The 26942-nt window shown below is 45.1% G+C and overlaps 1 protein-coding gene across 7 annotated transcripts in view; it reads right to left on the bottom strand.

The window, feature by feature from the left end:
• Nucleotides 1-26942, bottom strand: part of LOC124235428 (membrane progestin receptor gamma) — an 87883-nt gene that overhangs the window by 41991 nt on the left and 18950 nt on the right. For 3 of the 7 annotated variants that reach the window (XM_046653358.1, XM_046653360.1, XM_046653359.1), the window contains exon 2: nucleotides 10891-11057. The exons of 1 other annotated variant lie outside the window; for it this stretch is intronic. In XM_046653358.1, coding sequence (XP_046509314.1) covers nucleotides 10891-10941 — 51 coding nt within the window. In that variant the 5' untranslated portion in view covers nucleotides 10942-11057. Of the gene's footprint in view, nucleotides 1-9941; nucleotides 10252-10890; nucleotides 11058-26942 lie in introns of those variants that run through there. 3 more of the 7 variants (XM_046653356.1, XM_046653361.1, XM_046653357.1) reach the window with 2 other exon arrangements.

The following is a 26942-nucleotide window of genomic DNA, read 5'->3' as shown; positions in this document are numbered from 1 at the left end:
GACTTGAATAGACATTTCTCCAAAGAAGATATACAAATGGCCAATAAGCACATAAAAAGATGATTAACATCACCTAATTAACATAATCATTAGGGAAATGCAAATCAAAACTACAATGAGATACCACCTCACACTCATTGGGATGGCTACTAGCAAAAAATCAAAAAACAACAAGTGTTGCCAAAGACGTAGAGAAATCAGAACACGTGTGAACTGTTGGTGGGAATGTAAAATGGTACAGCCACTGTGCAAAAGAGTATGGTGGTTCCTCGAAAAATTAAAAATAGAATTACCAAATGACCCAGCAATTTCACTTCTAGGTATATATCCAAAAGAATTGAAAGCATGGTCTCAAAGAGATATTTGTACACTTATGTTCATAGCAGCATGATTCACAACAGCTAAACACAGAAGCAACCCAATGTCCATCGATGGAGGAATGGATAAGCAAAATGTGGTATACACATACAATGGACTATTATTCAGCCTTAAAAAGGAAGGAAATTCTGGCATATGCTACAACATGGATGAACCTTGAGGACATTGTGCTAAGTAAAATAAATAAGCCAGTCACAAAAAGACAAATACTGTATGATTCCACTTGTATGAGGTATTAGAGTAGTCAAACTCATAAGGACAGAAAGTATAATGGAGGTTGTCAGAGACTGGAGGGAGGAGAAAATGGGGAGTTAGTGTTTAATGGGTATAGAGTTTCAGTTTTATTAGATAAAAAGAATTACGGAGATGGATGGTGGTAATGGTTGCACAACAATGTGAATATATTTAGTACCACTGAACTGTACACTTAAAAATGATTCAGATGGGGGCTGGCCCAGTGGCTTAGTGGTTAAGTTTGCGCACTCCACTTTGGCAGCCCAGGGTTAGCAAATTCGGATCCTGGTTGCAGATCTATGTACCGCTCATCAAGCCATGCTGTGGCAGCGTCCCACATACAAAATAGAGGAAGATTGGCACAAATGTTAGCTTAGGGTGAATCTTCCTCAAGCAAAAAGAGGAAGATTGGGAACAGATGTTAGCTCAGGGCCAATCTTCCTCACAGAAAAAAAAAAAAGATTAAGATGGTAAATTTTATGTTAAGTATATTTTATCACAATAAAAAAAAATACTAAAAGTTAATACTAAAAAAATGTAATACTAAAGAAAGCCATCAAATCACAAGGGAAGAGAGCAAGAGAAGAAGAAAGGAACAGAGAAGAACTACAAAAACATCCAGGAAAAAAAGTAACAAAATGGCAATAAGTACATATTTATCAATAGCTATTTTAAATGTCAATGGACTAAATGCTCCAAATAAAAGACACAGGGTGGCTGAATGGATAAAAAAACAAGACTCATATATATGCTACATAGAAGAGACACACTTTAGACCTAAAGATACTCACAAACTGAAAGTAAAAGGATAGAAAAAGATACTTAATGCATATGGAAATGAAAAGAAAGTTGGTGTAGCAATACTTATATCAGACAAAATAGACATTAAAATGAAAACTGTAACAAGAGACAAAGAAGGGCCCCACATAATGGTAAAGGGCACAATCCAACAAGAGGCTATAACAGTTGTAAATATCTATGCACCCAACATAGGAGCACCTAAATACATAAAGCAATTATTAACAGACACAAAAGGAGAAATTGACAGTAACACAATAATAGCAGGGGACTTTAACACTCCACTTACATCAATAGTTAGATCATCCAAACAGAAGATCAATAAGGAAACACTGGCCTTATTGTGACACAATGGACCAGATAGACATGGTAGATATATACAGAACACTCCATCCAAAAACTGAAGAATACACATTCTTTTCAAATGCACATGGAACATCGTCCAAGATAGGTCACGTATTAGGCCACAAACCAAGTCTGAATAAATTTAAGAAAATTGAAATAATACCAAATATCTTTTCTAGCCACAACAGTATGAAACTAAAAATCAACTATAAGAAGAAAAGTGGAAAAGCCACAAATATGTGGAGATTAAACAAAATGCTACTGAACAACTAGTAGGTTGATTAAGAAATCAAAGGAGAAATCAAAAAATATCTGGAAACAAATGAAAATTAGGACATACTAAAATTTATGGGATACAGCAAAAGCAGCACTAAGAAAGGAGTTTATAGTAATACAAGGCTACCTCAAAAACAAGAAAAACCTCAAATAAACAATCTAACAACATACCTAAAGGAGCTAGAAAAAAAAGAAAAAATAAAGCCCAAAATCAGCAGAAGGACGGAAATAATAAGAATCAGAGCAGAAATAAATGAAATAGAGAGCAAAAAGACAAGAGAAAAAAAATCAATGAAAATAAGAGCTGGTTCTTGGAAAAGATAAACAAAATTGACAAACCTTTAGCTAGACTCACCAAGAAAAAAGATGGAAGGCTCAAATAAGTAAAATCAGAAAGCAAAGAGGAGAAATTACAACAGACACCACAGAAATACAAAGGATTATAAGAGAATACTACGAAAAGCCATATGCCAACAAATTGCATAACCCAGAAAAAATGGATAAATTCTTAGACTCATACAACCTTCCAAAACTGAATCAAGAAGAAATAGAGAATCTGAATAGACCGCTCACTAGTAAGGACATTGAAACAGCAATGAAAAACCTCCCCCAAAACAAAAGTCCAGGACCAGATGGCTTACCTGGTAAATTCTACCAAACATTCAAAGAAGACTTAATACTTATTCTTCTCAAACTCTTCCAAAAAATTGAAGAGGAGAGGAGGCTTCCTACCTCATGCTACAAGGCCAACATTACCCTAATGCCAAAACCAGACAAGAACAGCTCCCCACAAAAGAAAATTATAGCCAATATCACTGACGAACATAGATGCAAATATCCTCAACAAAATATTAGCAAATCAAATGCAACAACACATTAAAAGGATCATATGCCATGATCAAGTGGGATTTATTCCAGGGAAGCAAGGATGGTTCAACATCCACAAATCAATCAACATGATACACCACATTAACAAAATGAAGAATAAAAATCACATGATCACCTCAATAGATGCAGAGAAAGCATTTGACAAGATACAGCATCCATTTATGATAAAAACTCTGAATAAAATGGGTATACAATGGAGAAAAACTGAAAGCTTTCCCTCTAAGAACAGGAACCAGACAAGGATGCCCACTTTCACCACTCTTCTTTAACATAGTATTGGAAGTCCTAGCCAGAGCAATCAGGCAAAAAAAAGAAATAAAAGGGATCCAAATTGGAAAGAAGTAAATCCGTCACTACTTGCAGATGACATGATTTTATATATAGAAAACCCTAAAGAATCCACCATAAAACTATTAGAAATAATAAACAAATACAGTAAAGTTGCAGGGTACAAAATCAACATACAAAAATCAGTTGCATTTCTCCATACTGACAACAAAATAGCAAAAAGAGAAATTAAGAATACAATCCCATTTACAATTGCAACAAAAAGAATAAAATACCTAGGAATAAATTTAATCAAAGAGGTGAAAGACCTTTACACTGAAAACTATAACACGTTGTTGAAAGAAATTGAAGACACCAAGATATAGAAAGCTATCCTGTGCTCTTGGGTTAGGAGAATTAACATAGTTAAAATGTCCTTACTTCCTAAAGCAATCCACAGATTCAATGCAATCCCTATCAAAGTCCCAACAACATTTTTCACAGAAATAGAACAAAGAATCCTAAAATTTATATGGAACAACAAAAGACCCCAAATATCCAAAGCAATCTTGAGAAAAAAGAACAAAGCTGGAAGTATCATACTCCCTGATTTCCAAATATACTAAAAAGCTATAGTAATCAAAACAGCCCGGTACTAGTACAAAAACAGACACACAAATCTATGGAACAGAATCAAGAGCCCAGAAATAAACCCACACATCTATGGACAGCTAATTTTCAACAAGAGAGCCAAGAGCATACAATGGAGACAGGAAAGTCTCTTCAATAAATGGTGCTGGGAAAACTGGACAGCCACATGCAAAAGAATGAAAGTAGACCATTATCTTACACATACACAAAAATTAACTTAAAATGGATTAAAGACTTGGGGCTGGCCCCGTGGCCGAGTGGTTAAGTTCGCGCGCTCCGCTGCAGGCGGCCCAGTGTTTCGTTGGTTCGAATCCTGGGCGCAGACATGGCACTGCTCATCAAACCACGCTGAGGCAGCGTCCCACATACCACAACTAGAAGAACCCACAACGAAGAATATACAACTATGTACCGGGGGCTTTGGGGAGAAAAAGGAAAAAATAAAATCTTAAAAAAAAAAAAAAATGGATTAAAGACTTGAATGTAAGAGCTGACACCACAAAATTCTTAGAAGAAAATAAAGGCAGTACATTTTTTGACATTAGTCTTAGCAGCATCTTTTCTTTTCTTTTCTTTTCTTTTCTTTTTTTGAGGAAGATTAGCCCTGAGCTAACTACTGCCAATCCTCCTCTTTTTGCTGAGGAAGCCTGGCCCTGAGCTAACATTGTGCCCATCTTCCTCTACTTTATATGTGGGACGCCTACCACAGCATGGCCTGCCAAGCGGTGCCATGTACGCACCCGGGATCCAAATCGGCAAACCCTGGGCCGCCGAGAAGCAGAATGTGCGAACTTAACCGCTGCACCACCGGGCCAGCCCCTTAGCAGCATCTTTTCAAATAGCATGTCTACTTGGGCAAGGGAAACCAAACAAAAAATAAACAAATGAGACAGACTAAAAAGCTTCTGTACGGCAAAAGAAACCATGAAGAAAATGAAAAGATAACCCACAAACTTGGATAAAATATTTGCAAATCATATATCCAACAAGGGGTTAATTTCCAAAATACATAAAGAATTCAAACAACCCAAAAACAAAGAAACAAATCACCCAATCAAAAAATGGGCAAAAGATATGAACAGATATTTTCCCAAAGAAGATATACAGATGGCCAACAGGCACATGAAAAGATGTTCGACATCACTAATTATTAGGGAAATGCAAATCAAAACTACAATGAGATATGACCTCATGTCCATCAGAATGGAGATAACTAACAAGGCAAGAAATAAGTGTAGGAGAGGATATGGAAAAAAGGGAACCATCATACACTGCTGGTGGGAATGCAAACTAGTGCAGACACTATGGAAAACAGTACGGAGATCCCTCAAAAAATTAAGAATAGAACTACCATATGATCTAGCTATTCCACTTCTGGGTATTTATCCAAAGAACACAAAAACACTACATTGAAAAGATATTTGCACCCTATGTTCATTGCAGCATTATTTACAATAGCCAAGACTTGGAAACAACCTAAGTGCCCATCAGTGGATGAATGGATAGAGAAGATGTGGTGTATATATATATATATATATATATATATATATATATATACACAATGGAATACTACTCAGCCATGAAAAAGATGAAATCTTGCCATTTGCAACAACATGGATGGACCTTGAGGGTATTATGCTAAGTCAGACAAAGAAAGTCAAATACTGTATGATCTCACTCACAAGTAGAAGATAAAAACAACAAGAAACAAACACATAGATACAGAGATTAGATTGGTAGTTACCAGAGGGGAAGGAGGAGGGGTAGGCAAAAGGAGTAAAAGAGCACATGTGCACAGTGACCAGATGACAATTAGTCTTTGGGTGGTGAACAAGACGCAGTCTATACAAAAATTGAAATATAATCATGTATACCTCAAATGTATATAATTTTATAAACCAATGTTACCTCAATAAAGGAATTTTTGAAAAGGAAAAAAGTTAAGCACCGAGTTACCACGTGACCCAACAATTCCACTCCTAAGTGTGTCCCTAAGAGAACCAAAACCACAGCTGGTCACAACAGCATTACAGAAACGTGTACACAAACGCTCACAGCAGCGTTACTCATAACAGCCAAAAAACAGAAACAACTCAAGTGCCCATCAACTGATGACTGAATAAACAAACTGTGGCACATCATACAATAGAATATTATTCAGCCATAAAAATGAATGACATAACAACACAGGCCACAGCATGCACGAAGCTTGGAAACATTATGCTAAGTGCAAGAAGGCGTTCACAAAAGGCCACCTATCGTATGATCCCATTTGTGTAAGATGTCCAGAACAGGCAAACCCATAGGGACAGGAAGTAAATTAGTGGTTGCCACAGGCCTGGGAGGGGGGAGTGGGAAATGACTGCTAACTGGTGCAAAGTTTCTTTCTAGGGTGACGAAAATGTTCTAAAGTTGACTGTGGTGATGGTTTTGTGCAACAAACTGTGTGTGTGTCAAAATACTAAAACCCACTGAACTCTATACTTTCAAAGGGTGAATTTTATGTTATGTAATTTATATCGCAACAAAGCTGTTATAAAAAAAATCTTGGGGCCAGACCCGCGGCCAAGTGGTTGAGTCCACACGCTCTGCTTTGGCGGCCCAGGGTTTGGATCCTGGGCGCAGACATGGCAGCGCTCATTAGGCCATGTTGAGGCGGCGTCCCACGTGCCACAACTGGAAGGACCCACAACTAAGATATACAACTATGTACTGGGGGGATTTGGGGAGGAAAAAAAAAAAGCAGGAAAAAAAAAAGAAGAAGAAGATTGGCAACAGTTGTTAGCTCAGGTGCCAATCTTACAAAAAAAATCTTTCCACAAAGAAAATTCAGCTGTGGGATGGAGTGCTTCCCTGCACAGCCCTACAGGTTGCCATTCCAGCAGACTGAAAGGTACGCAGTCCTCCGGGTGAGCAGGCAAATGGTGGCCCCGCTCAGACAACTTCACAGGTAAATTCTACCACACTCAGGAACGTATGATTCTAATATTACACAAACTTTTCCATAGAATAAACAGGCAACACTCGCCAATCCATTTGTGGTTGGCATAACCTTAATCTCAAATCCAGGCAAGGGCAGTATAAGAAAGAAAAAGTACAGGCTAACTTTAAAAAGGAAAAATTATAGGCCAACTCCTTAAATAGATTTAAGGATCCTAAACAAAATATTAGCTGATTCTAACAATAAATTAAAAAGATATTACATAATGACCAAGTTGTATTTAAATACAAGGTTGGTTTTACATTAGTAAATAATCTATATAATTCACCACATTAATAACTTAAATGAATCATATATGACCATCTCAAAAGACATATTGATAGAAAGATATTGCTGGAAAAGATAAAAGATATTGATAGAAAAAAAGGGCTCTATAAAATTCATTCCTAATTAAAGGGGAAAAAAAATCCTTGACACTAGAGTTAGAAAGGAATATCCTTATCCTGATAAAGATTATTTGCACACACACACAAACACACGCGCATACACACAGAGAGAGCTAACCTTATTATATCAAATGAGGAAACATTGAAAGCATCCCTTTGATTAAAATCAAGAACAAAACGACGCCTGCAGTCAGGGCTCCTATTGTATTTTGGTAAGTATAAGCTCCCAGGTGATTCTGAGGGTGGTGATGCAGGCACCACTGTGAGAAATCGGGGGCTGGAGAAACCATTTGCCTATTGAGGTGGCTCCTTGTTTCCGGGCGCCCAAGTCCACATACCCGACACCACTCTCAGCCAGTTATCCGGCTGTACTTCCTTTCTCTCATAATAATCCCACCGCTCTATTTCAGTTTTCCTGGATCTTCGCAATAGCCCCGTGTGACTGATCTCACAGACTATCTCCATTTTACAGATAGGGAAACTGAGGCTTAGAGAGGCTACAAGTCTTGTCTGAATTCCACAGTCAGCGTCAGAGCAGCAGTGCAAGGCTGGGCATTGTCGGGCTTTTCCACTCCACGCAGCACCTCGGGAATCCTCCTGTCCCGGCCCCTAAACGAAGGCAGCAGGTTGACATGATGTGTTTACCTGCAGCCTGTGGGCCAGGGCTGTAGTTAATAAAAGATTCTCAATTGGACACAAAATGCCCTTGTTTCCTGTCAGAGTGTTATGCCATGTTCATATGAACTTGCTGTCTAGACTTCTCTGTTTTGTCTCTAAATTGGGTCTGTGTAGGAATCAACACCAAGATATTCACTCCATTCCTTGAGCGGTTTGTTCAAATCTTTGAAAACTCCCTAACGCACCCAGGCCTGCTTTTAGGCACAAGGGAGATGAGAAATTATGAGGCAGAGACCCAAGTCCCACCTCCTAAGGGAAGGGAGAAACTGCCCTTTCCTGTGAGCACCCTGTCAGCCAGGAATGTGCCAGAATTATAACCCTGACAATGCCAAGCGGTGGATGAGGCTCAGAGAGGGTAGGGAAGTGGCCCAGGCCACACAGCTGGTCAATACACAAAAGGAGAGGCAGCCATACAGGTTCCAACCAACAGGTGAAGGGGCTCAGAAAAGGAAGAGGGCGCCTGAAGCTCCGTGAAGAAGGAAGCCAGAAGGGGGACAGAGGGTAGGGAGAAAGAAAACCTTCTTCAGAGATCAAGAGAAGTGAATGTCCAATCTGGTGGGGAGACTAAAGAGCCCACGGTGTGGCTAGGGAAGGGGGTCTATGCATGGCAAGTGGCGGAGGAGGTGGGTAGGGGTCAGGCACGTGAACCAGGCTAGGGAGCAGGGCTCTGAGTCTGGGAGGGGACAGGCTCTACCCCTCCAAATGCCCTGGAGAGCACAGGAGAGTTGACAACAATAATGACAGTCAACATTACTGACTATTCATCATGTGCCAGGCACCTCACATGGGCCATCTCATTTCTCCTCATCCTAACCCTAGGAAACAGACACTGTCATCACCCCACTTACAGAAGCAGAAACCGAGGTGGAAAGATTAAGTATCGTGCCCAAGGTCACTCTGCAGACCAAGTATTGGAACCCGTAGAGCCCAGCAAAAGTAAGGTTAACATTTGCATAAAGTCTCCTATTTAAAATATTCATGCAAGTTTTGCATTTTTCTCCTTAATATACTTGTATCTGTTTCAATGTCAAAAAATACCTTTCTCCCTTCCCCACCAAATCTTCAAATAAAACCACCCTCCAGGCAGGCAGAGGCACTGTGTTTTCTCTGTGGCTGCATGAACTTTGGGCATGATGCTGGGAAGGCCAGTGGTCGATGCAGGAGCCCACGCAAGGTTTTGAAGAAGTGGCGGATGTGAGGTGCGAGGTTGGTTCTCTGCCTCTGGCTAGTGCCACTTTACCAAACAGGATACTGTCATCTCTATCATTTATGACAAACTACACAGAGAAGACACGTTCATCTTTAGCCCTCAGGGGTTGTCTGGGCCCCATCTTCAGAATCCCCTTGCATCCAGAATCTCAGCAGGCTACCCAAAGCAGAGGCCCACTGAGACCACTCCCTCTGCTTCACTTCTTTCCTGGGAACGTACTCTGAACCCAACCTTGACCAAAACATCCAGGAAGACATCCAAGCAGAAACCCAAAATCCCAACCCCAAGAGACCCCATACCTGCCCCAAAGTTTCCCATCTGCAGGCCTTTGCTCACACTGTTCCCTCCACCTGGAAGGCTCTCCTCACCTCCCAAATCCTACCCACCCTCAAAACCCATCTTATAAGCCCCGCCCCCTCATGGAGGCTTCTGCGAGCCCTTCCTCCCCCACAACGGAAGTGACCAAGCCTCCTCCGAAACTATCTGTCCCTCTCAGCACACACCCTAACTCACTTATCAACAGAAGCACTCAGGCACATTTTTACACCCTCCAGACCAACGTACGAGCCCCTAAGGGCAGGATTTGTAAGAGAGTATTCTCTGAGTCCAGCATAGAGTAACGCCTTGCGCATAATAGTCAATAAAAATTTTATGGGTGAATGGATCAAAGAACCACCCTGTGTGCCCACTAACCACAGCCATGTGCCCTGTGGGTAGACGCACTGGTGCCATGCACCAGGAAGGGCGTTTATGGTCCTGGGAGAAGAGAGGCAGGCGCTCTGCCCAGCAGGGTCATGGGAGCCGGCGTCACTTTTAGTGTGTCTGTTACCTGCCGCATTGCTCAGCTCTTCCCACCAAACAGCTCTGCATCACTTCTGATTGTCCCCCAATGCCGCCTGCTGGAATCACCCAGCTTCACAGGCTTTCAGGGAGAGGGCCTGGCAGTCTGTCTCCTCTTAATCTTCCATTCATGCTGCTGAGGTCATCAGCATTTATCTTTCTGGGCAAGATCCCGAGTACTTGGCAGTCAGCTGAGTGGAAGCGAGCTCTGGCCTCCCTCTGTGACATCCTCCAGATGAAACTTCCCACCATGAAGTAACACTCATCCTTCTCCAGTCAAAAAGGAAGGAAATTTGACCCTGAAACAAGGGTGCAATGAAACAATGTTTTCCTCGCAAGGGAGGGAGGGGTGCACCGGCTTGCCATAGCTCACAAGCAGAATGGCCTCACCTAAGCTTATTAAAAAGGCAGATTATCAACGAGTACCAGGGGTTTGTGGACGGCTGCAAGTGAGTTCCCAGGCCCAGGAGTCCACCAAGGGGCAGGGCAGAGGCCCACTCAGCAACCCTCCTCAGCACCTCAGCCCACGCCTGGCCTGGGCCTCCTGAGAGTGACGAGGGAGACAGCAAAGCCATGCCCTGAGGCGACTTTGCCAGGCCGGCTTTCAAGCACCCAGAGGAGGGTCGCAGGCAGGTGCTGCTGGCTTCTTCTCTTCAGCTTGAATCTGTCACCTCAACAATGACTTTGCTTCTGGATAAATGCACACGTCACAGGGAAAGCTTACAACTTAAACCATTTCGGGGTGACTTCGGTCTCCAGGGTCGGTGCAGTGGGGAAGCAGGAGGCTGTCCTCCTCCGAGGGAGTCCGGGAGGGACTCCTTCACGAGCAGGGGCCTGCCCAGAGCACGCTGGCCGAAGAACGGCAGCGCCCCTGCAGCACAGGCCGAGCCCTGGTCGGGCCCGGAGCTCTGCCGCGGGGAGGAAGAGCACATACATACCTGGGGCATCTGCTCTATGCTGAACAGCCTGGGGAGCTTCACGCTCAGCATCCTGGGGCCGGGTGGGGAAGGTCAGTGGGTGACGGCCGCTCCCCGTCACCACGCCTTGCTCAAAGTTCTGACATGGCCTGCAGTGCCTCTGGCCAGCCGGTGCCAGGGCCTCTTCCCTGAAAGAGAACAGCGTGAAGAGAGCCAGTCAGTCTCAGCCTGACTCCAGCTGGATCGAGACTGTCAGGTTGTTGAACTGTTGAACATACCCTCACTCGTGATGGCAAAATAATCCAGCGCCCTTAACAACAACAGCCAAACTATAGGACTGCTGAGTCATTTACTCCGAGAGAGCTGAGGGAGGTAATTAAATCATAAGATGGGCAATCATAAAATTACAGAGCTGGAAAGGGCCGTAGAGGTCACCCAGTCCCCTCATGATGCAGGTGAGGGTCAGAGGGGTGGAGTAACCTCCTCAAGGCTGCACAGCTAGGGGACAGCTGGAGCTGCTCACTCTCCACTGCATCACATGCTGCCCCTGGGCAGACAGTCTGATCCCAAGTCTGTGTCCACTCGGTGGGCATAGGGGACCAAGAGCCATGCTCCAGGTCACCCGAAGAGAAGCCGCTCTTCCAGAAGGCTGACCGGAGCACGGCTGCCATGAGACACACAGAAGACCCAGACCACGCAAATCTGAGGCACTTGCTGGAGACAGAGCAACTCGGAGTAACAAGGTTGGTTAAAGGCAGGATTAAGACTGCTTAACAGCTGTGAGGAATGTGAACTGGAGAAACCCAAAGCCCTCCGGACAGGCCCAAGACACAGGGAAACAGAAGATGGGTCCAGCAAAGAAAGAGAGAGCTAGACATTTACCAGAGTCAAAGCCCCTCTACCCCCATTGTCACTGGGCCAAAACCTGCTGCCTCCTTAGGTGCCCCCAGAGGGATCTGTCCCCACCTCCGAAGGCCCGAGACCTTGCCTGTCCCTCTCCTGTGGCACCAAAACCACATCTGCCTGCAGGTGAAGCTACCTGCCCAGGGCTCGTTCCCCCACCATTGGGGAGGACCCTCCACGATGGCTGGAAACTCAGGGGGTGTGCCTGGCGCATTCCGGGCCTTCAGCAAATGCATATTTAATAAAGCATTGCGGTTCATCCTCTGAACTTCACGCGTTTTCATTTTTGTGGTTTGTTGATACTTCTGCTTATTATAGTTCTTTATGTTCTATGTGTTATTATCTGGAACTAAGTAGCAAAATACAATGTATTTATGTTTCATTGTCATAATCATGCTTCTTTCTTGAAAATACTGATGTGAAGTATTATTCACGATAGTCAAAAGGTGAAAACCACCCAAGCGATCCTAGCAAATGAACAGATAAACCAAATAACAAACAAAATGTAGTCTACACACAGTGGAATATCCTTCAGCCTAAAAAGGAATGGAGTTTGAACACATGCTACAACATGGCTGAACCTTCAAAACATTACTCTAAGTGAAATAAGCCAGTCACAAAAGGACAAATGCTGTATGATTCCACTTATACGAGATATCTAGAATAGGCAAATTCATAGAAACAGACAGTAGAATATCAAGGCCTGGGGGAGGCAGGAATGGGAGTTAGTGTTTCATGGGTACAGAGTTTCTGTCTGGGGTGACAAACAGTTCTAGAAATACAGTGGTGATGGTTGCACAACACTGTGAATGTAATGTCACTGAATTATACACTTAAAAATGGTTAAAATGGTGGACCCGGCCCCGTGGCCGAGCGGTTAGGTTTGCACGTTCCGCTGCAGTGGCCCAGGGTTTCGCCCGTTCAGATCCTGGGTGCGGACACACCACCGCTCATCAAGCCATGCTGAGGCGGCATCCCACATGCCACAACTAGAAGGACCCACAACTAAAAAAAATGTAGAACTATGTACCAGGGGGCTTTGGGGAGAAAAAGGAAAAATAAAATCTTAAAAAAAACATGGTTAACATGGTAAATTTTATGTTATGCATATTTTACCATAATAAAAGTTGTCATATTTCCAAATTAGAGAATAATGAAGAAAATAATTTTTTAAAGCACATTTTACTCAGTTCAAAAAACAAAAGTTAATACTTTGCAAATAGACAAACAACACCCATATGAGTGGACCCTGGTACACCTTAGTTCTGCTGGTCTTCCAGGTCCAGGTCACCCAGAAGCATCACAAAGTCACCAGTGGCAGGATAAGAGGCGGAGGTCCGGTACCGGGGGAAAACTCCAGCACACCAGAAAAACCTGCAGCAATAACAACAGGACCAGGCCGGTCTCCACAGACCCGCCCACCTTGGTCCCCAGCTTCTTCCTGAAGTTGACTCAATGTCATGAGCAAGAGAAAGGAAAGGCATGGTCCCTACTCTCACAGCACACATCGTCCAGGTCGAAGGACCAGACTCAACCTACAAAAACGAGGGGTCAGAAAAGTCAGAGATGATTCATGCATGTCCTCATTCAGCCCCTGTTTACTGCATGTGTATCATGCGGCAAGTGAGGGTAAGGGCTAAATGTTTAGCTGATTATTATAATATAAATGTATAATTATTCTCTGTGGGCTGCCGCAGTGTGGAGGAAAAGGTGAGAATTTAACAGAAAAACTGGAAAGGTTTGTGGCACACAGAATAGAGGGCAGGAGGCATCCTCCATACCATTCTATTCCTTACTTGGAAATAAAGGTGAATAAGACAGTCTGTTGTCCCCAAGAAATGTATAAAGAAAGAGATGAGACAGATATGCACCCAATTCACTAGCACCAGTCACCCTGAGCAGGAGGGAACTCCCACCCTCTGCACCAAGCCCTTGCTGGTCACTGCCCGCCTGGTGCCTCTCAGGAAGCCAGGCAGAGCAGCTAAGGGCCTGGGTGCTGGATTTAGGCCACTTGGGTTCAAAGACTGATTTGTCATTTCCTGTGCAACCCTGGGCAAGGAAATTAACTCCCATGCTTCAGTTTCCCCATCTGTAAAATGGAAATAGCGGTAGTACTTTCTTCAAGGGTTGTTGCTACATTTAAAAGAGAGAACCCATGGAAAGGGCCTACCATAAAGGAAGGGTCCAACAAATACCTGCTACTATTATTAATTTTCAGAGAGAAAAATTAATTTTATATTTTACAGGCAGGAAAACTGAGGTGTTGAGAAGTTAGGGGGCTTGCCCAAGATCACACCGCTAGTAGGTGGGAGAGCTAGAATCTGATGTCTGTTTTCAGAAGTTTCCTTTCAAGAAGAGAACGGACTTGGATTAAAGGGAATTAAGTCCTGGCACAAAGCACTAGGACTGAATTTCTCTGCTACTGAGAGAAGAGAGAAAATACAGAGTGTTTACCAAAATGTTTAGAACGCAGATGCTCACCAGTGACCCCCTCTGCCAATTAATCAGGTTGAGACAAACTCTCAGTCAGACCAGGCTCGAGCGGGAGATTATTTGTGTCCCGTTTTCCTGCCATTCAAAGAAATAAGGATTCTCCCGTGAAGAGACTGCTGTTTTGCATCTAAAATGTAAACCTTTATGTTTGTCAAACTTGTGAAACATCCACGGATGATCATAGGAAATCATAAAGCATGGATAATGATTCCTGTCTTGTGCCTACTGTTAATCATTTCAGACAAAATTGAACATAAAATCAACTCGTTGGTCTTTCTAGCTTCTTTCCATCACAAGCCAAGCTTTTAATTTCACCAACACTATAAAAACCAGAGTGTAGTTTCCAGCCCTTCAAACAGCAGTTGGTTTGCTGTCTCTTTTTGCAGAGGTCTAGAAACAAGATTGCATGAAACAAAAAGGCACCAGAGAGTTCCCGAATCAAAACACATGTGAAGCTTTGCTAATATTTCAACAGTATATTGGTGTTCCACATAAGACTTCACTTAAAAGAGGGCTCCACAGCTTCAAAATATGTTTTAAAACAGCTAAAAAGAGTAAATGGGGGGCCAGCCCAGTGGCGCAGTGGTTATGTTCACACCTTCTGCTTCTCGGTGGCCCGGGGTTCACCAGTTAGGATCCCGGGTGTGGACATGGCACTATTTGGCAAAAGCCGTGCCGTGGTAGGCATCCCATGTATAAAGTAGAGGAAGATGGGCATGGATGTTAGCTCAGGGCCAGTCTTCCTCAGCAAAAAGAGGAGGATTGGCAGTAGAGCTAATCTTCTTCAAAAAAAAAAGAGTAAATGGGGCTGTAATACACTCTCAAGGACCTGCTGAGTTCTCCTGAAATAGCCTAAAAAAAAAAAACCAAATCATAACAACAAAACCACCATCAGGAGGTTTCAGGCTTGTGCTCTCAGATTTAAGACCCAGTGAAATTAACAAGGGGTGAAATGGGCACCGGACTCCCTCACCTGTCTCAGGCTAGCGATCCATCCATATTCCTGGAGGTTCGTCCCCAGCAAACTTTAGCCTACACTCTGTGGATCCCAGGCCTTGAAGGACACAGCCAGCAAACTTTATAACCTCCCAAATACGTTTCCATATAATGTGGCTGAATACAAGCTGATGGGGTATTTTCCCAGTGAGAGGGTCGAAAACATATGTAACTTCTATGGATGCAAAGGAACTGTACACAGTCTCTTTATAACATTAATTTATTAATTTAGTTAAACATACATATTTAGAATCCCTGACTATAGCCACCCTAGTTTTAAAATATTGTTTTTCCACTCGTATTTCATAGAAATAAGTGTATTCAAAATCTTCACATGTGTCTTCGACAGCAGCATCTTCACAACCACAGCCACTTTGGGGAGTCACTTAACACAGTTTAAGTGAAAAATATTCTTATTTCCAGCTAAGTTATGTGAAAGCTGCACTTTTTGAAGCTGTATTTAATGCTGTTGCTAAAAAATGTATCACAAATCAGAAGTATCCATTTGCTATTATTACACTGTCTGCAATTTGCTTTCAAACACTTCACACAAACAGTGTGATATGAAAATGTTTTAACCCATCCCCCTGGGGTGGGGGTTAATTAGCATTTAAAAGACTAACCATAAACTTACACTTACTTCAGAGGCGGCAACTTTGGTTGGTTGGGGTTATTTTTGATTAACACCAGAGGGTTTGCTAATTAGCACAATGGATGCTGTCTTATTGGAGAAATGAGTGGAATTAGAGACACATGAGATGGTGAGAAGTGTCGCACAGAGAGAGCCACGGGATGCCCCGAGCGGCTGCCCCTCTGAATGAGCCCGGATGAGCCCTTCAGGGAGGATTCGGGAGAAGTTGAGCTCATGCACGCCACTAGACACCTGTGGCATCAATTTCATGTGAACTTTCAAGAGTCAGAGCCCCTAAGAGGCTCAGAGTCCCAGGACTTCATCTGCCTACAGAACAGGTCATCGTACCGTTTTGTGCCCACTTGCTGAAAAATATTCGCACAGCAGAACTCAGCCTGAGACCCTCCCTGTGCTGTGCCACCTGGCGGCAAGGCTGTGGGGGTCCTCCAGCGCTCACGGACCTCTAAACACTGACAGAGCCCAAGACCATTTCCACGAACTTCAGAAATTCTCGGCTGGAAGTCACAGCACCATTCTGTATACCAGTAAGACCAAAAAATATGCTGCCAATTATACTGCTGAGATATCACTGACTGGAAATGGATCCTGATTTCAGAGCTGTTAAATGTAAAAAAAATTTTTAATAGGGCCCGTAAGAATTGATGCAATACAGTAACTGTAAAGGAGTGACTGGCTTGGGTCAGTTTGCATGGCTGCTCTCTCCACACCTACTACTCGGCTCTTTACAGGGGCCATTAAAGGCTCTTACAACAAACCAGTGCCTGAAGCTGGGAGACCATATCCTGGGAATAAGTCTCAATCTGTATTATGTCTTTTGCCTCTCTCTTTAAATTGATTGTGTGTGTCAGGTGCCTTCTGAAAGGATCCCAAATAAGCATTGATGGTGAGAGTTCCAGGTTACTGTGTCTTCCCCGAACAGCCCATACAGCCCACTGTTCACAGATAAAGGAATGGAGTGACCCTGAATACACAAAACCCAGGATGGACCCAACTATAATACCACTTCCTCTTTTCTGAAAAATATTATGTTGGAAAACAAAAAAACTCGTAGTCAGGCATATATAGCAAAGGCAAAGAGTGCTGTTGGCTAGGGAATTTCTCCCGTTGCTTTTTTTCAGGATACTAGAAACGTGATCAGGAAGCTCCCGAGAGGTCTAGTCCAAGCTACCACTGCATGCACGAATTTCATCAACAGCATTTCAGACAAGAGGGCATATGTTTGACCCGAAGAAGCAACATTAACAGAGGGAGTTCAGGTTCTGTGAGAAGCCAGTGGGGAGATGACGGGAGAGGGAACCGGCATCACCTTTCTGCCCATTCTGGTCGGCCAGTCCTAGGCTGGGCAGGTACCGGGTGGTCTGATAAGGCCCAGCTTCCTGGGTGAGGCAGGAGGATGCTGGCTAAAGAGCAGGGGCTGGGGAGGCTCCAGTCCAAACCGGCTGAGAACAGAGAGTGCGGGCTCTGGCATCTGAGTCACATATCTGATCCTCCCCCTCCTCTGGGGCTCCTGTCAAGATCTCCTTCATGTTAAACAGGAAACAGCAAAGAGCCGAGGAGGTGAGTGCGGCAGAGTTTCCATCCCATCACTGTGCCAGAAGGCCCCGCCCAGAGGACCACCAAAGTTTCCTCACCACCGCAGAGGACTGAACTTGCACCTGGAGGAGTGGGGGGAAGGGCAGAATCTAGGATCAGCCCCAACCACCTTCAGACTCTTGTTTTACCTTAAAAATGCATGTGACAGGGCCGGCCCCATGACGTAGTGGTTAAATTCTCGTGTTCCACTTTGGGGGCCCAGGGTTTGTGGGTTAGGATCCCGCATACAAAATAGAGGAAGATGGGCACAGATGTTAGCTCAGGGACAATTTTCCTCAAGCAAAAAGAGGAAGACTGGCAACAGATGTTAGCTCAGGGCCAATCTTCCCTGCACACACACACAAAAATGCACGTGGAAATAAAAATCGTTTGTCTTCAAAGGACATTACCAAGAGAATGAAAAGACAGCTCACAGAATGGGAGAAAACATTTGGAAATCATGTATCCAATAAGAGATACTATCCAGAATATATAAAGAACTCCTACAACTCAACAACAACAGCAAAAAAACAACCCAATTAAAAAATGGGCAAAGGATTTAATAACCATTTCTCCAAAAAACATATACAAATGCCAATGAGCACATGAAAAGACACTCAGATCACTGTCATTGGGGAAATGCAAATCAAAACCACAATGAGATATCACTTCACACCCATTAGGATGGCTATTATCCAAAAAAAAAAAAAAAAAGTAAAAGAACAAGTGTTGAGGATATGGAGAAATTGGAACCTTAGTGCATTGCTGCTGGGATTGTAAAATGGTGCAATCGCTGTGGAAAACAGTATGGTGGGCCCTCAAAAAGTTAAACATAGAATTCCCATATGACCCAGCAATTCCACTTCTGAGCATTTACTACCCAAACGAATTGAAAGCAGGGCCCACAGATACTTGAACACTCATGTTCACAGCAGCATTATTCACAACAGCCAAAAGGGGGAAGAAACCCAACTGTCCACCAGCAGATGAATGGATAAATAAAATGAGGTATATACATACAACGGAATGTTATTCAGCCTTAAAAAGGAAGGAAATTCTGACACCTGCTATAACATAGGTGAACGCTGAACACATTATGCTAAGTGAAACAAGCCAGACACAAAAGGACAAATACTGTATGATTCCACTTGTATGAGGCTCTAGAATAGGCAAATTCACAGAGACAGAAAGTGGAACAGAGGCTAGCAGGGGCCGGAGGGTGTGGGGAAGAGGGGTTACTTAATGGGTACAGAGTTACTGCTGGGGATGATGCAAAAGTTCTGGAAATGGATAGTGGTGAAGATTGCACAATATTGTGAATGTACTTCATGCTGCTGAATTGTCCATTTAAAAATGTTTAAAATGGTAAATTTTGTTATGTATATTTTACCACAATAAAAAAAGTAACTAAAAAAAAGCATGTGAGTTTTGTAGTCTGCTCCATAACTTAGCTATGTTTGTGTTAATATAAAATTTTATTTTCTCCAAATCTTTCAGAAAAAATATAAATCATAAATATATATACACTGTGTGAGTCCCTTCAGGCTGCTGTAACAAAGTACCATAGACTGGGTGGTTTGTAAACAACAAACATTTCCTTCTCAGTCCTGGAGGCTGGATCCCGGTGTGAGCACAGTCCGTCCTGGCGAAGGTCCCCTGGACTGCAGACGGCCGCCTCCCTGCTGTGTCCTCACACACGGAAGGGGCGAGGGAGTCTCTGGGGCCTTTTCTGCAAGGGCGCTAATCCCATTCATGAGGGCTCCACCTAATCACATCCCAAAGGCCCCACCTCCTAAAACCATCACACTGGGCGTGAGGAGTTCAACTTCTGAATTTTGGGGATGCGAACATTCAGATCAAAGCATATGCACACACATGTACGCGTACACAGTCACACGTCGCTTAACGACCGGGACACGTCTGAGAAATACAGCATTTGTTGATTTCGCTGTTGTGTAAACATCATAGAGTGACTTATACAAACCTAGATGGTATAGCCCACTACACAGCTAGGCCACATGGTACTAATGTGAAGGGACCACCGTCGTATACGTGTCCTTTATTGACTGAAACATTGTTATACCGTACATGACCGTACATAAATCATACACAACCCACTACTGCAAATCTCCTCCTGTTTCGAGAAGCACAGACTAGTTCAACCCACTGTTCTTCCTGTTCCATAGGTGAGGACCCCAGTTAGGGAATGACTTGCCCGAGGTCACTCAGCGGGGGCCCAGCAAGGTCACGATTAAATGAGGTCTGTCATGCACAGTGGGAACATGTGTACAGACACACAACAGGACTCGAAACACCAGCAGCCCCGCCCTGCCGGGGCCTGTTCCTAAACCCACCGCAGGGAGAGAAGAATGCCAGGGCAGCCAGCTGGGGGCGGCTAGGGTCAGGCCTCAGCCAGACGACTTTCACCTGAACTCCACCCTGGCCACAGCCAGGGTCAAAAGCCCACTGCAGCAAAATGACAAACTTCCAGATAGCCCACTGTTAATTAAAACCACGATTATTGGGTCTGTTAATGCAGTGTTTTCCAAACTGCAAGCCACAACGGGTCAGTAGATCACGAAACTAATTTAGTGGATCCTAAGTAGTGTTTAAAAATAGAATAGTATGGAGCCAGCCCTGATGGCCTAGCAGTTAAATTCAGTGCGCTCTGCTTCAGCAGCCCAGGTTCAGTTCCCGGGTGCAGAACTATACCACTGATTTGTCAGTAGCCATGCTGTGGCAGCAGCTCACATAGAAGAACTAGAAGGACTTACAACTAGAATATCCAACTGTGTGCTGGGGCTTTGGGGAGGAAAAAAAAGAGAGGAAGACTGGCCACAGATGTTAGCTCAGGGAGAATCTTTCCCAGCAAATAAAAAAAGAAACCAGTAGAACAGTACAGAAAACAATAGAACAGAAAATATCAGTGTATCGCTCAGAGTACAGATAAGTATCGTCTTGTGATATCTCAGTTTGTTACATATGTTATGCTACATATATTTGTTTATGTTATGTTACGTATGGCCGTGTGTGTAGTAGGTTATAACATAAAAGGTACTTCTTCCTGAAGGTCACAGTCAAAAGAGAGAAAAAGTGTGCTGATGTCACAGGCCACGTGTACTGATTATGGGGAGCTATGGCTATTTTTCTATCTAGAGTCATGCACACCGTGCTATGTCAATGGAGTTTGGGGGACCAAGGGTCCCAAGTATCTAGACGAAGAGTGGCTGGATGAGAAGCCCCTCCCGACATTCCCTGGTATATTGTAACAAGCCCCCTGGACCCCCTGAGCTTAGAGGATGTGCTAAAGGTGGAGCCCCAGCTCCTCAGAAGCCTTCTGATGAGGTGTGACGGGGGGACACAAGGGGCTTGAGACTTAGGGTGGCCAGGGTCAGGTCTCCCCTTGGCCATCTCAAGATATGACCTTGGTGGGGGCTGGCCCCGTGGCCGAGTGGTTAAGTTCGCGCGCTCCGCTGCAGGCGGCCCAGTGTTTCGTTGGTTCGAATCCTGGGCGCGGACATGGCACTGCTCATCGGACCACGCTGAGGCGGCGTCCCACATGCCACAACTAGAAGAACCCACACGAAGAATACACAACTATGTACCGGGGGGGCTTTGGGGAGAAAAAGGAAAAAATAAAATCTTTAAAAAAAAAAAAAAAAAAAAAAAGATATGACCTTGGTGGGCTGAGCAATTCCCCTTGCCTCATTTTGGTCATCTGTGAAATAAGGATACTGATGCCTACATGGCCAGGGCAGTGGGAAGCTAAAATGAGGTAATGGGTGTGAACGTGCTTGTTAACTGCAAATTCTAAATAATATCAGTAGCGTTACTATTACTAGCACTGCTACTATGACAATAAATAACACATTTGGGAGAGCGGACCGTCCACTGCAACAACTCCTGGCATGACGGTGTTTAACCTGAGTCCATGGAAATCCAGAGGCTTCGGGAAGTTCATAAAATTAGAGGTGAAATTGTGTGTGTGTGCGCGTGTGTGTGTACATGGACATGTGTGTGTGTCTCTGGGGACAGAGGCCACGGCTTTCAGTGGAATTTCAGTGAGCCAAAAAGATTTAGAACCACCAGCCCCATGTGGTGCCTGGGGATCAGAAGGAAAGCCACACCCCCAGGTAACTTGGAGCCCAGAGGAAATCCCCCTCAAGACCAGGAGTCGCAGGGCCCAGAACCGGCAGACCCTCTGGGTTGTGTCTACCAGTGGGTGAATGAGGACAGTGTTCCTCCACAGAAACCTGCACCTGCCCCCGCCGCTGCCCTACCCTGGAAAGCGGCCCCACTGGCTGGGAGAGACATTCCCCAGCAGGTGCGCTCCCCAGAGAAGCTGGCTGTGCAGGCTATGCTGGCCTTGTCCTCTGACTCAGGAGTATCCACACCCACGGCAACTGGCCCAGCCCCATCCCACAATGAGTGTGTCTCACCTGCAGACCCAGCTCTCCCCTGGGCCGGGCTGGGGAGGAAGGTCCATGGGGAACTGCAGGGCACTGTCAGCTAGCTACTGAGTCGGGGCGCTGCCAGCACCATAGCCACTGTGGACCACCCAGAGTGAGCACAGGCTGGGGTGATGAGCACTCCCCAACCCCATCCCTGAAACTCCTGGGAGTCTCTCCACTCTGGCCAGGCTTCAGGCCTGTCCTTGAGCCTCGAACATCCTCCCGCTGTCGGCTCTCTGGCTGCCTCCAGGCCCAGCCCACAGTCGGCCTCCTCCAGCAGGGAGCCTTCCCTGGTCACACCTCTGCTGCTCTCTCCTTCCCCTGGGCGCCTCCAGATGCAGTGAGGGGGTGGCAACCACAGCCTGTGGGTCAGGCAGATCTGGATTCCAGTCCAGGCCTCTCTTCTCACAGCTGGAGCCTTGAGCATGCTGCCCAACCTTCCCAGCCCAGCTCCCTGCCCCTAAGTCATAAGCTGCAGGAGGAGTGAATGAAATGATGGACATGAGGCTCTTTGCATAGAGCCTGGCCTGCAGCAAGCACCTCAATAAATGGCAGATACTATTATGAGCTTGGTTACATATTGTCCTCTGATTATTTTAGGTGTGGTTGTTTGGGTAGCAACAAGGAGACTCATAAAAACATGTTGACTGTTCTACTCAGAGACCGTCCGTTAGTTCATGTGTCCATCCGTTCACCTATTCATCCACGTAGTGAGTCTGCTGTGTGCCAGGCACTCCACTGAGAGCTGGGGACACAGGGTGTAACCACAAGCTGGGTCTTGGGGGAGCCCCCTGCAGAACAGCAGAGATGGGCAGACGAGTGAGCCGGAGGGTTAGATGTTATGTGGGTGATGGAAACCAAGATGTATGCAAACAGCTGGGTGGGGGCGCCATCGGGTTTGAGGGGAAGCAGGGGAGGGTTTTACAGCTTTACAGAGGAGGTGATGTTTGTCTGGAGTGTAAGAGATCAGAAAGAATCTGTGAGTTTGGAGAGGGCACAGCTGGCAGAAGGAACAGCCTGAGCAAAGGCACAGAGGCACGTTACAGGAACAGCAAGTCACCCCTTCAGGCTCCTTTAGCAGAGTGGAAGGTTTGTGTCCTCTTTTGGCTCACTGGGGGCAGAGTTGGGGGAGAGTGGGCATGTGGTGGTAGGAGGGAGCCCAGGGTTGCCACGGGGTAGGGGGAGCAGCCAGGGAGGAATTTTCTATTTATTTTTCTTCTTAAACATCTTCCCATGCACGCTTGCTCACCTAATGTCCTGCAGGAGGCGCAACCTGGGCAAGAGGGGAAGGGAGAGAGGAAGCGCAGGCACAGCCAATAGGCGGCTCCTTCACTTCACCCTGGAGACCTCTGCTCCTCCTGCGAAGGATTCAAGCATCCCGCCACCCAAAGCTGTTCGTCCTCACCTCTCCCCTCTCTACAACTGTCCTTGCTGGGACAGCTCTTCTCCTCGCCCTGCAGCCCCTGAAACTTGAGATTGCCCAGGTCTCCGTCCCCTGCCACACGCTCTCTCCCTGTTGTCATCTGCACCCAAAGCATTTCCCTTGGAAACCCAGACCCAGCACCTGTGCAGGCGTTTACTCAGTACATAGCATCCCCAAAGCACTCAAGCCCCAGCCCCGGTCCGGGGCGCCTTCGACTGCTAGACTTCTCTGACTTCTCCGAGTGCCTCGAGGAGCGTGCAGTCTGGCAGAGAAACAACAGAGCCAGGAAACTGTCCACGTCCAGGGAGAGGAAGCTTCAAGGAGAACAGACAGGTGAGAAGGGCTGAAGAGAGACTGGGGCTGAGACAACGGAAAGGAGCGGAAAGCAGAGTGGGAGTGCAAAAGAGTAAGAAAGCAGAGACTTTTGGCTTCTAAGGTCTTTTAAAAATTGTCATGGTGGAAACATGACTGACGCATTTGTCAAAGCCCATCCAATGGAGAGAGAATGAACCCCAGTGCAAACTAAGGACATTAGTTATCAACAATGTATCAACACTGCTTCAATCATAACAAAATAGGGAAAACTCGAGGTGGGGGACAAATGGGAGCTCTCTGTACCAGGGCAAATCTTCCTCAGCAAAAAAAAAAAAGAAAGAAGAAGAAGAAAAAGTCAGGTTCATGGGACTTAAACGGGGCAAAACTGACAGCTGGGGTGGGGGCAGTGATGTAAATGATTCACCAACTGCCTCAGTTTCCCTGGTAGGGCAAATATAGGCATTGTGGTGAGAGAAAGGGGTGAATGGAACACCGAAAGACCCTGAATAGCCAAAGGAATCCTGAGAAAAAAGAACAAAGCTGATTTCAAAATATACTACAAAGCTATAGTAACCAAAACAGCATGGTACTGGGACAAAAACAGATACACAGATCAATGGAACATAATTGAGGGCCCAGAAATAAACCCACATATCTATGGAGGGCTAATTTTTGACAAGAGAGCCAAGAACATACAATAGAGAAAGGAAAGTCTCTCCAATAAATGGTGTCAGGAAAACTGGACAGCCACATGCAAAAGAATGAAACTAGACCACTATCTTACACCATACAAAAAAATTAACTCAAAATGGATTAAAGACTTGAACGTAATTCCTGGAACCATGAAACTTCTAGAAGTAAAGATAGACAGTACACTCTTTAACATCGTTCTTAGCAGCATATTTTCAAGTACCATGTCAGTCCAGGCAAGGGAGACAATGGAAAAAATAAACCAATGGGACTACATCAACTAAAAAGCTTCTGCACAGCAAAGGAAACCATCAACAAAACAAAAAGACAACGTAACAACTGGGAGAAGATATTTGCAAACCACATATCAGATAAGGGGTTAATATCTAAAATATGCAAAGAACGCATACATCTCAATAACAAAAATACTAACAACCCAGTTAAAAAATGGGCAAGCGATCTGAACAGACATTTTTCCAAAGAAGATATACAGATGGCCAACGGGCACATGAAAAGATGTTTAACATCACTATCAGGGAAATGCAAATCAAAACTACAGTGAGATATCACCTCACTCCTGTCAGAATGGCCATAATTAACAAGAGAGGAAACAAGAAGTGTTGGAGAGGATGTAGAGAGAAGGGAACTCTCATACACTGCTTGCTGGTGGGAGTGGAAACTGGGGCAGCCACTACGGAAAGCAGTATGGAGATTCCTCAAAAAATTAAGAATAGAACTACCATACAATCTAGCTATTCCAGTGCTGGGTATTTATCCAAAAGAACATGAAAACACAGATGTGTAAAGATACATGTACCCCCATGTTCACTGAAGCATTATTCACAATAGCCAAGACTTGGAAGCAACCTAGGTACCTATCAAGGGACAAATGGATAAAGATGTGGTATATATACACAATGGAATGCTACTCAGCCATAAGAAATGAAATCCGGCCATTTGTGACAACATGGATGGACCTTGAGGGTATTATGCTAAGCAAAATAAGTCAGAGGGAGAAAGTCAAGTACTGTATGATCTCACTCATACGTAGAAGATAAAAACAACAACAAACAACCACACAGCGACAGAGACTGGATTGGTGGTTACCAGAGGGGAAGGGGGCAGGGAGGAGGGCAAAAGAGGGGATTAGGCTCACATGTGTGTGGTGATGGACTGTAATCAGTCTTTGGATGGTGACCGTGATGTAATCTACACAGGACTCTAATTACTACACAAAATGTAACAATGTAGACCTGAAACTTATATAATGTTATAAACCAATGTTACCACAATAAAAAATAAAATAAATTAAAAGAGAGAAAGGGGTGGGCCGGGCTTAAGGAGGATGAGGCTGGGGGCAGGTGTGGCAGGGCATGTTGGAAAACCAGCGGGTGAGAGGCAGGGGACCAGGGAGCGGCGGCTGGGGGGCAGCGCCCATCGATCTGCTGGGTGAAAGCAGTCCCTGCGCCCTCTCCCCGTCCCCGGGGCTGGGAGCAGAATTGGAGGTGGACGGGCATCTGCTCTATCTATGCCCACTCCGTCAGCACACGCTGACTGAATACCCACTACGTGTCCCAGGCTATGGTCAGATACGGGGATGGAGAAACAGATAAGACGGTTCCATCTTAAGAGCTCGCATTCTAGTGTAGGAGATCGGCACCAACAACTGACACCAAGCACATGCGATTACTGGTTAGAACCAGATGCTCCTAGAAGAACACAAAGAAGGGACATCCCACTAGGGAGTCAGGAAAGACTTCTGGAAGAAATGAAGCTTGAGCTAAGCCTTGAAGAATAAACAGGAGCCCTGCAGCTGTGGAGGAGAGGGCATGCTAAGCTGGGGGTGCAGCAGAAGCCAAGGCATGGGGGTGAAAGACTACAGAATTCGGGGAGCTGTCTACAGGTCAGCATGGAGGTGGTGTCGGGTGTGGAGGGGCAGGAGGCCAGGGTGGTCCTGGAGAAGAGCCCAGAGGAAGACTCAGTGTGCACCCCATCTGAATGCAGTGGGGATGAATGCACTAGGGGCTGGGGGGCAGGGCTGGTGGTCTCAGGGCTGGTGACGAGAGAGGGTGGTGATCCTAAGCTGGGTAAGGAGAATTGTGATGAGTGGATGTTGCCAATTTCAAATCCTGGCTCCATCACTTACTGTGTGCCCATGGGCAGATCACCTGATCTCCTAAACTTGAATTTTCTTATCAGTTAAATGAGGATAATTTATAAAAGCATCAGTGGCTCTCATGAGGATGAAAAAACATGGCATCTATTAGATCACAACGGCTAGTCTCCCCACCGCACCCTAAATCCTCTCCGTTCTGCATTTGTGCTCTCTCGTGCTCCTTCCGTCCTTGGTTTAGAATTGTGCTTGAAAACACACAGCTTCGCCTTTGGCTCTGACCCACCTCCCAGGCTGGAGCTGTGGCTAATGGGCGCTCCAGCGCAGGGAGGGGTTGCCATGGTGACCTCCCAGCTTGGCTTTAGGACTCAGTGAGGGCAGGGAACCTTTTTCTGTTCCAGCTATGCCAGCTATTCGAGATATTTACCGCTAGGCCATTATTGTCCGTCTGAAAAAGCTGATGAT

The sequence above is a fragment of the Equus quagga genome, chromosome 2, assembly GCF_021613505.1.
Source record: "Equus quagga isolate Etosha38 chromosome 2, UCLA_HA_Equagga_1.0, whole genome shotgun sequence".
Classification (NCBI taxonomy): domain Eukaryota; kingdom Metazoa; phylum Chordata; class Mammalia; order Perissodactyla; family Equidae; genus Equus; species Equus quagga.
The sequence above is the reverse complement of the archived record's forward strand: the minus strand, read 5'-3'. Positions and strand labels throughout refer to the sequence as shown.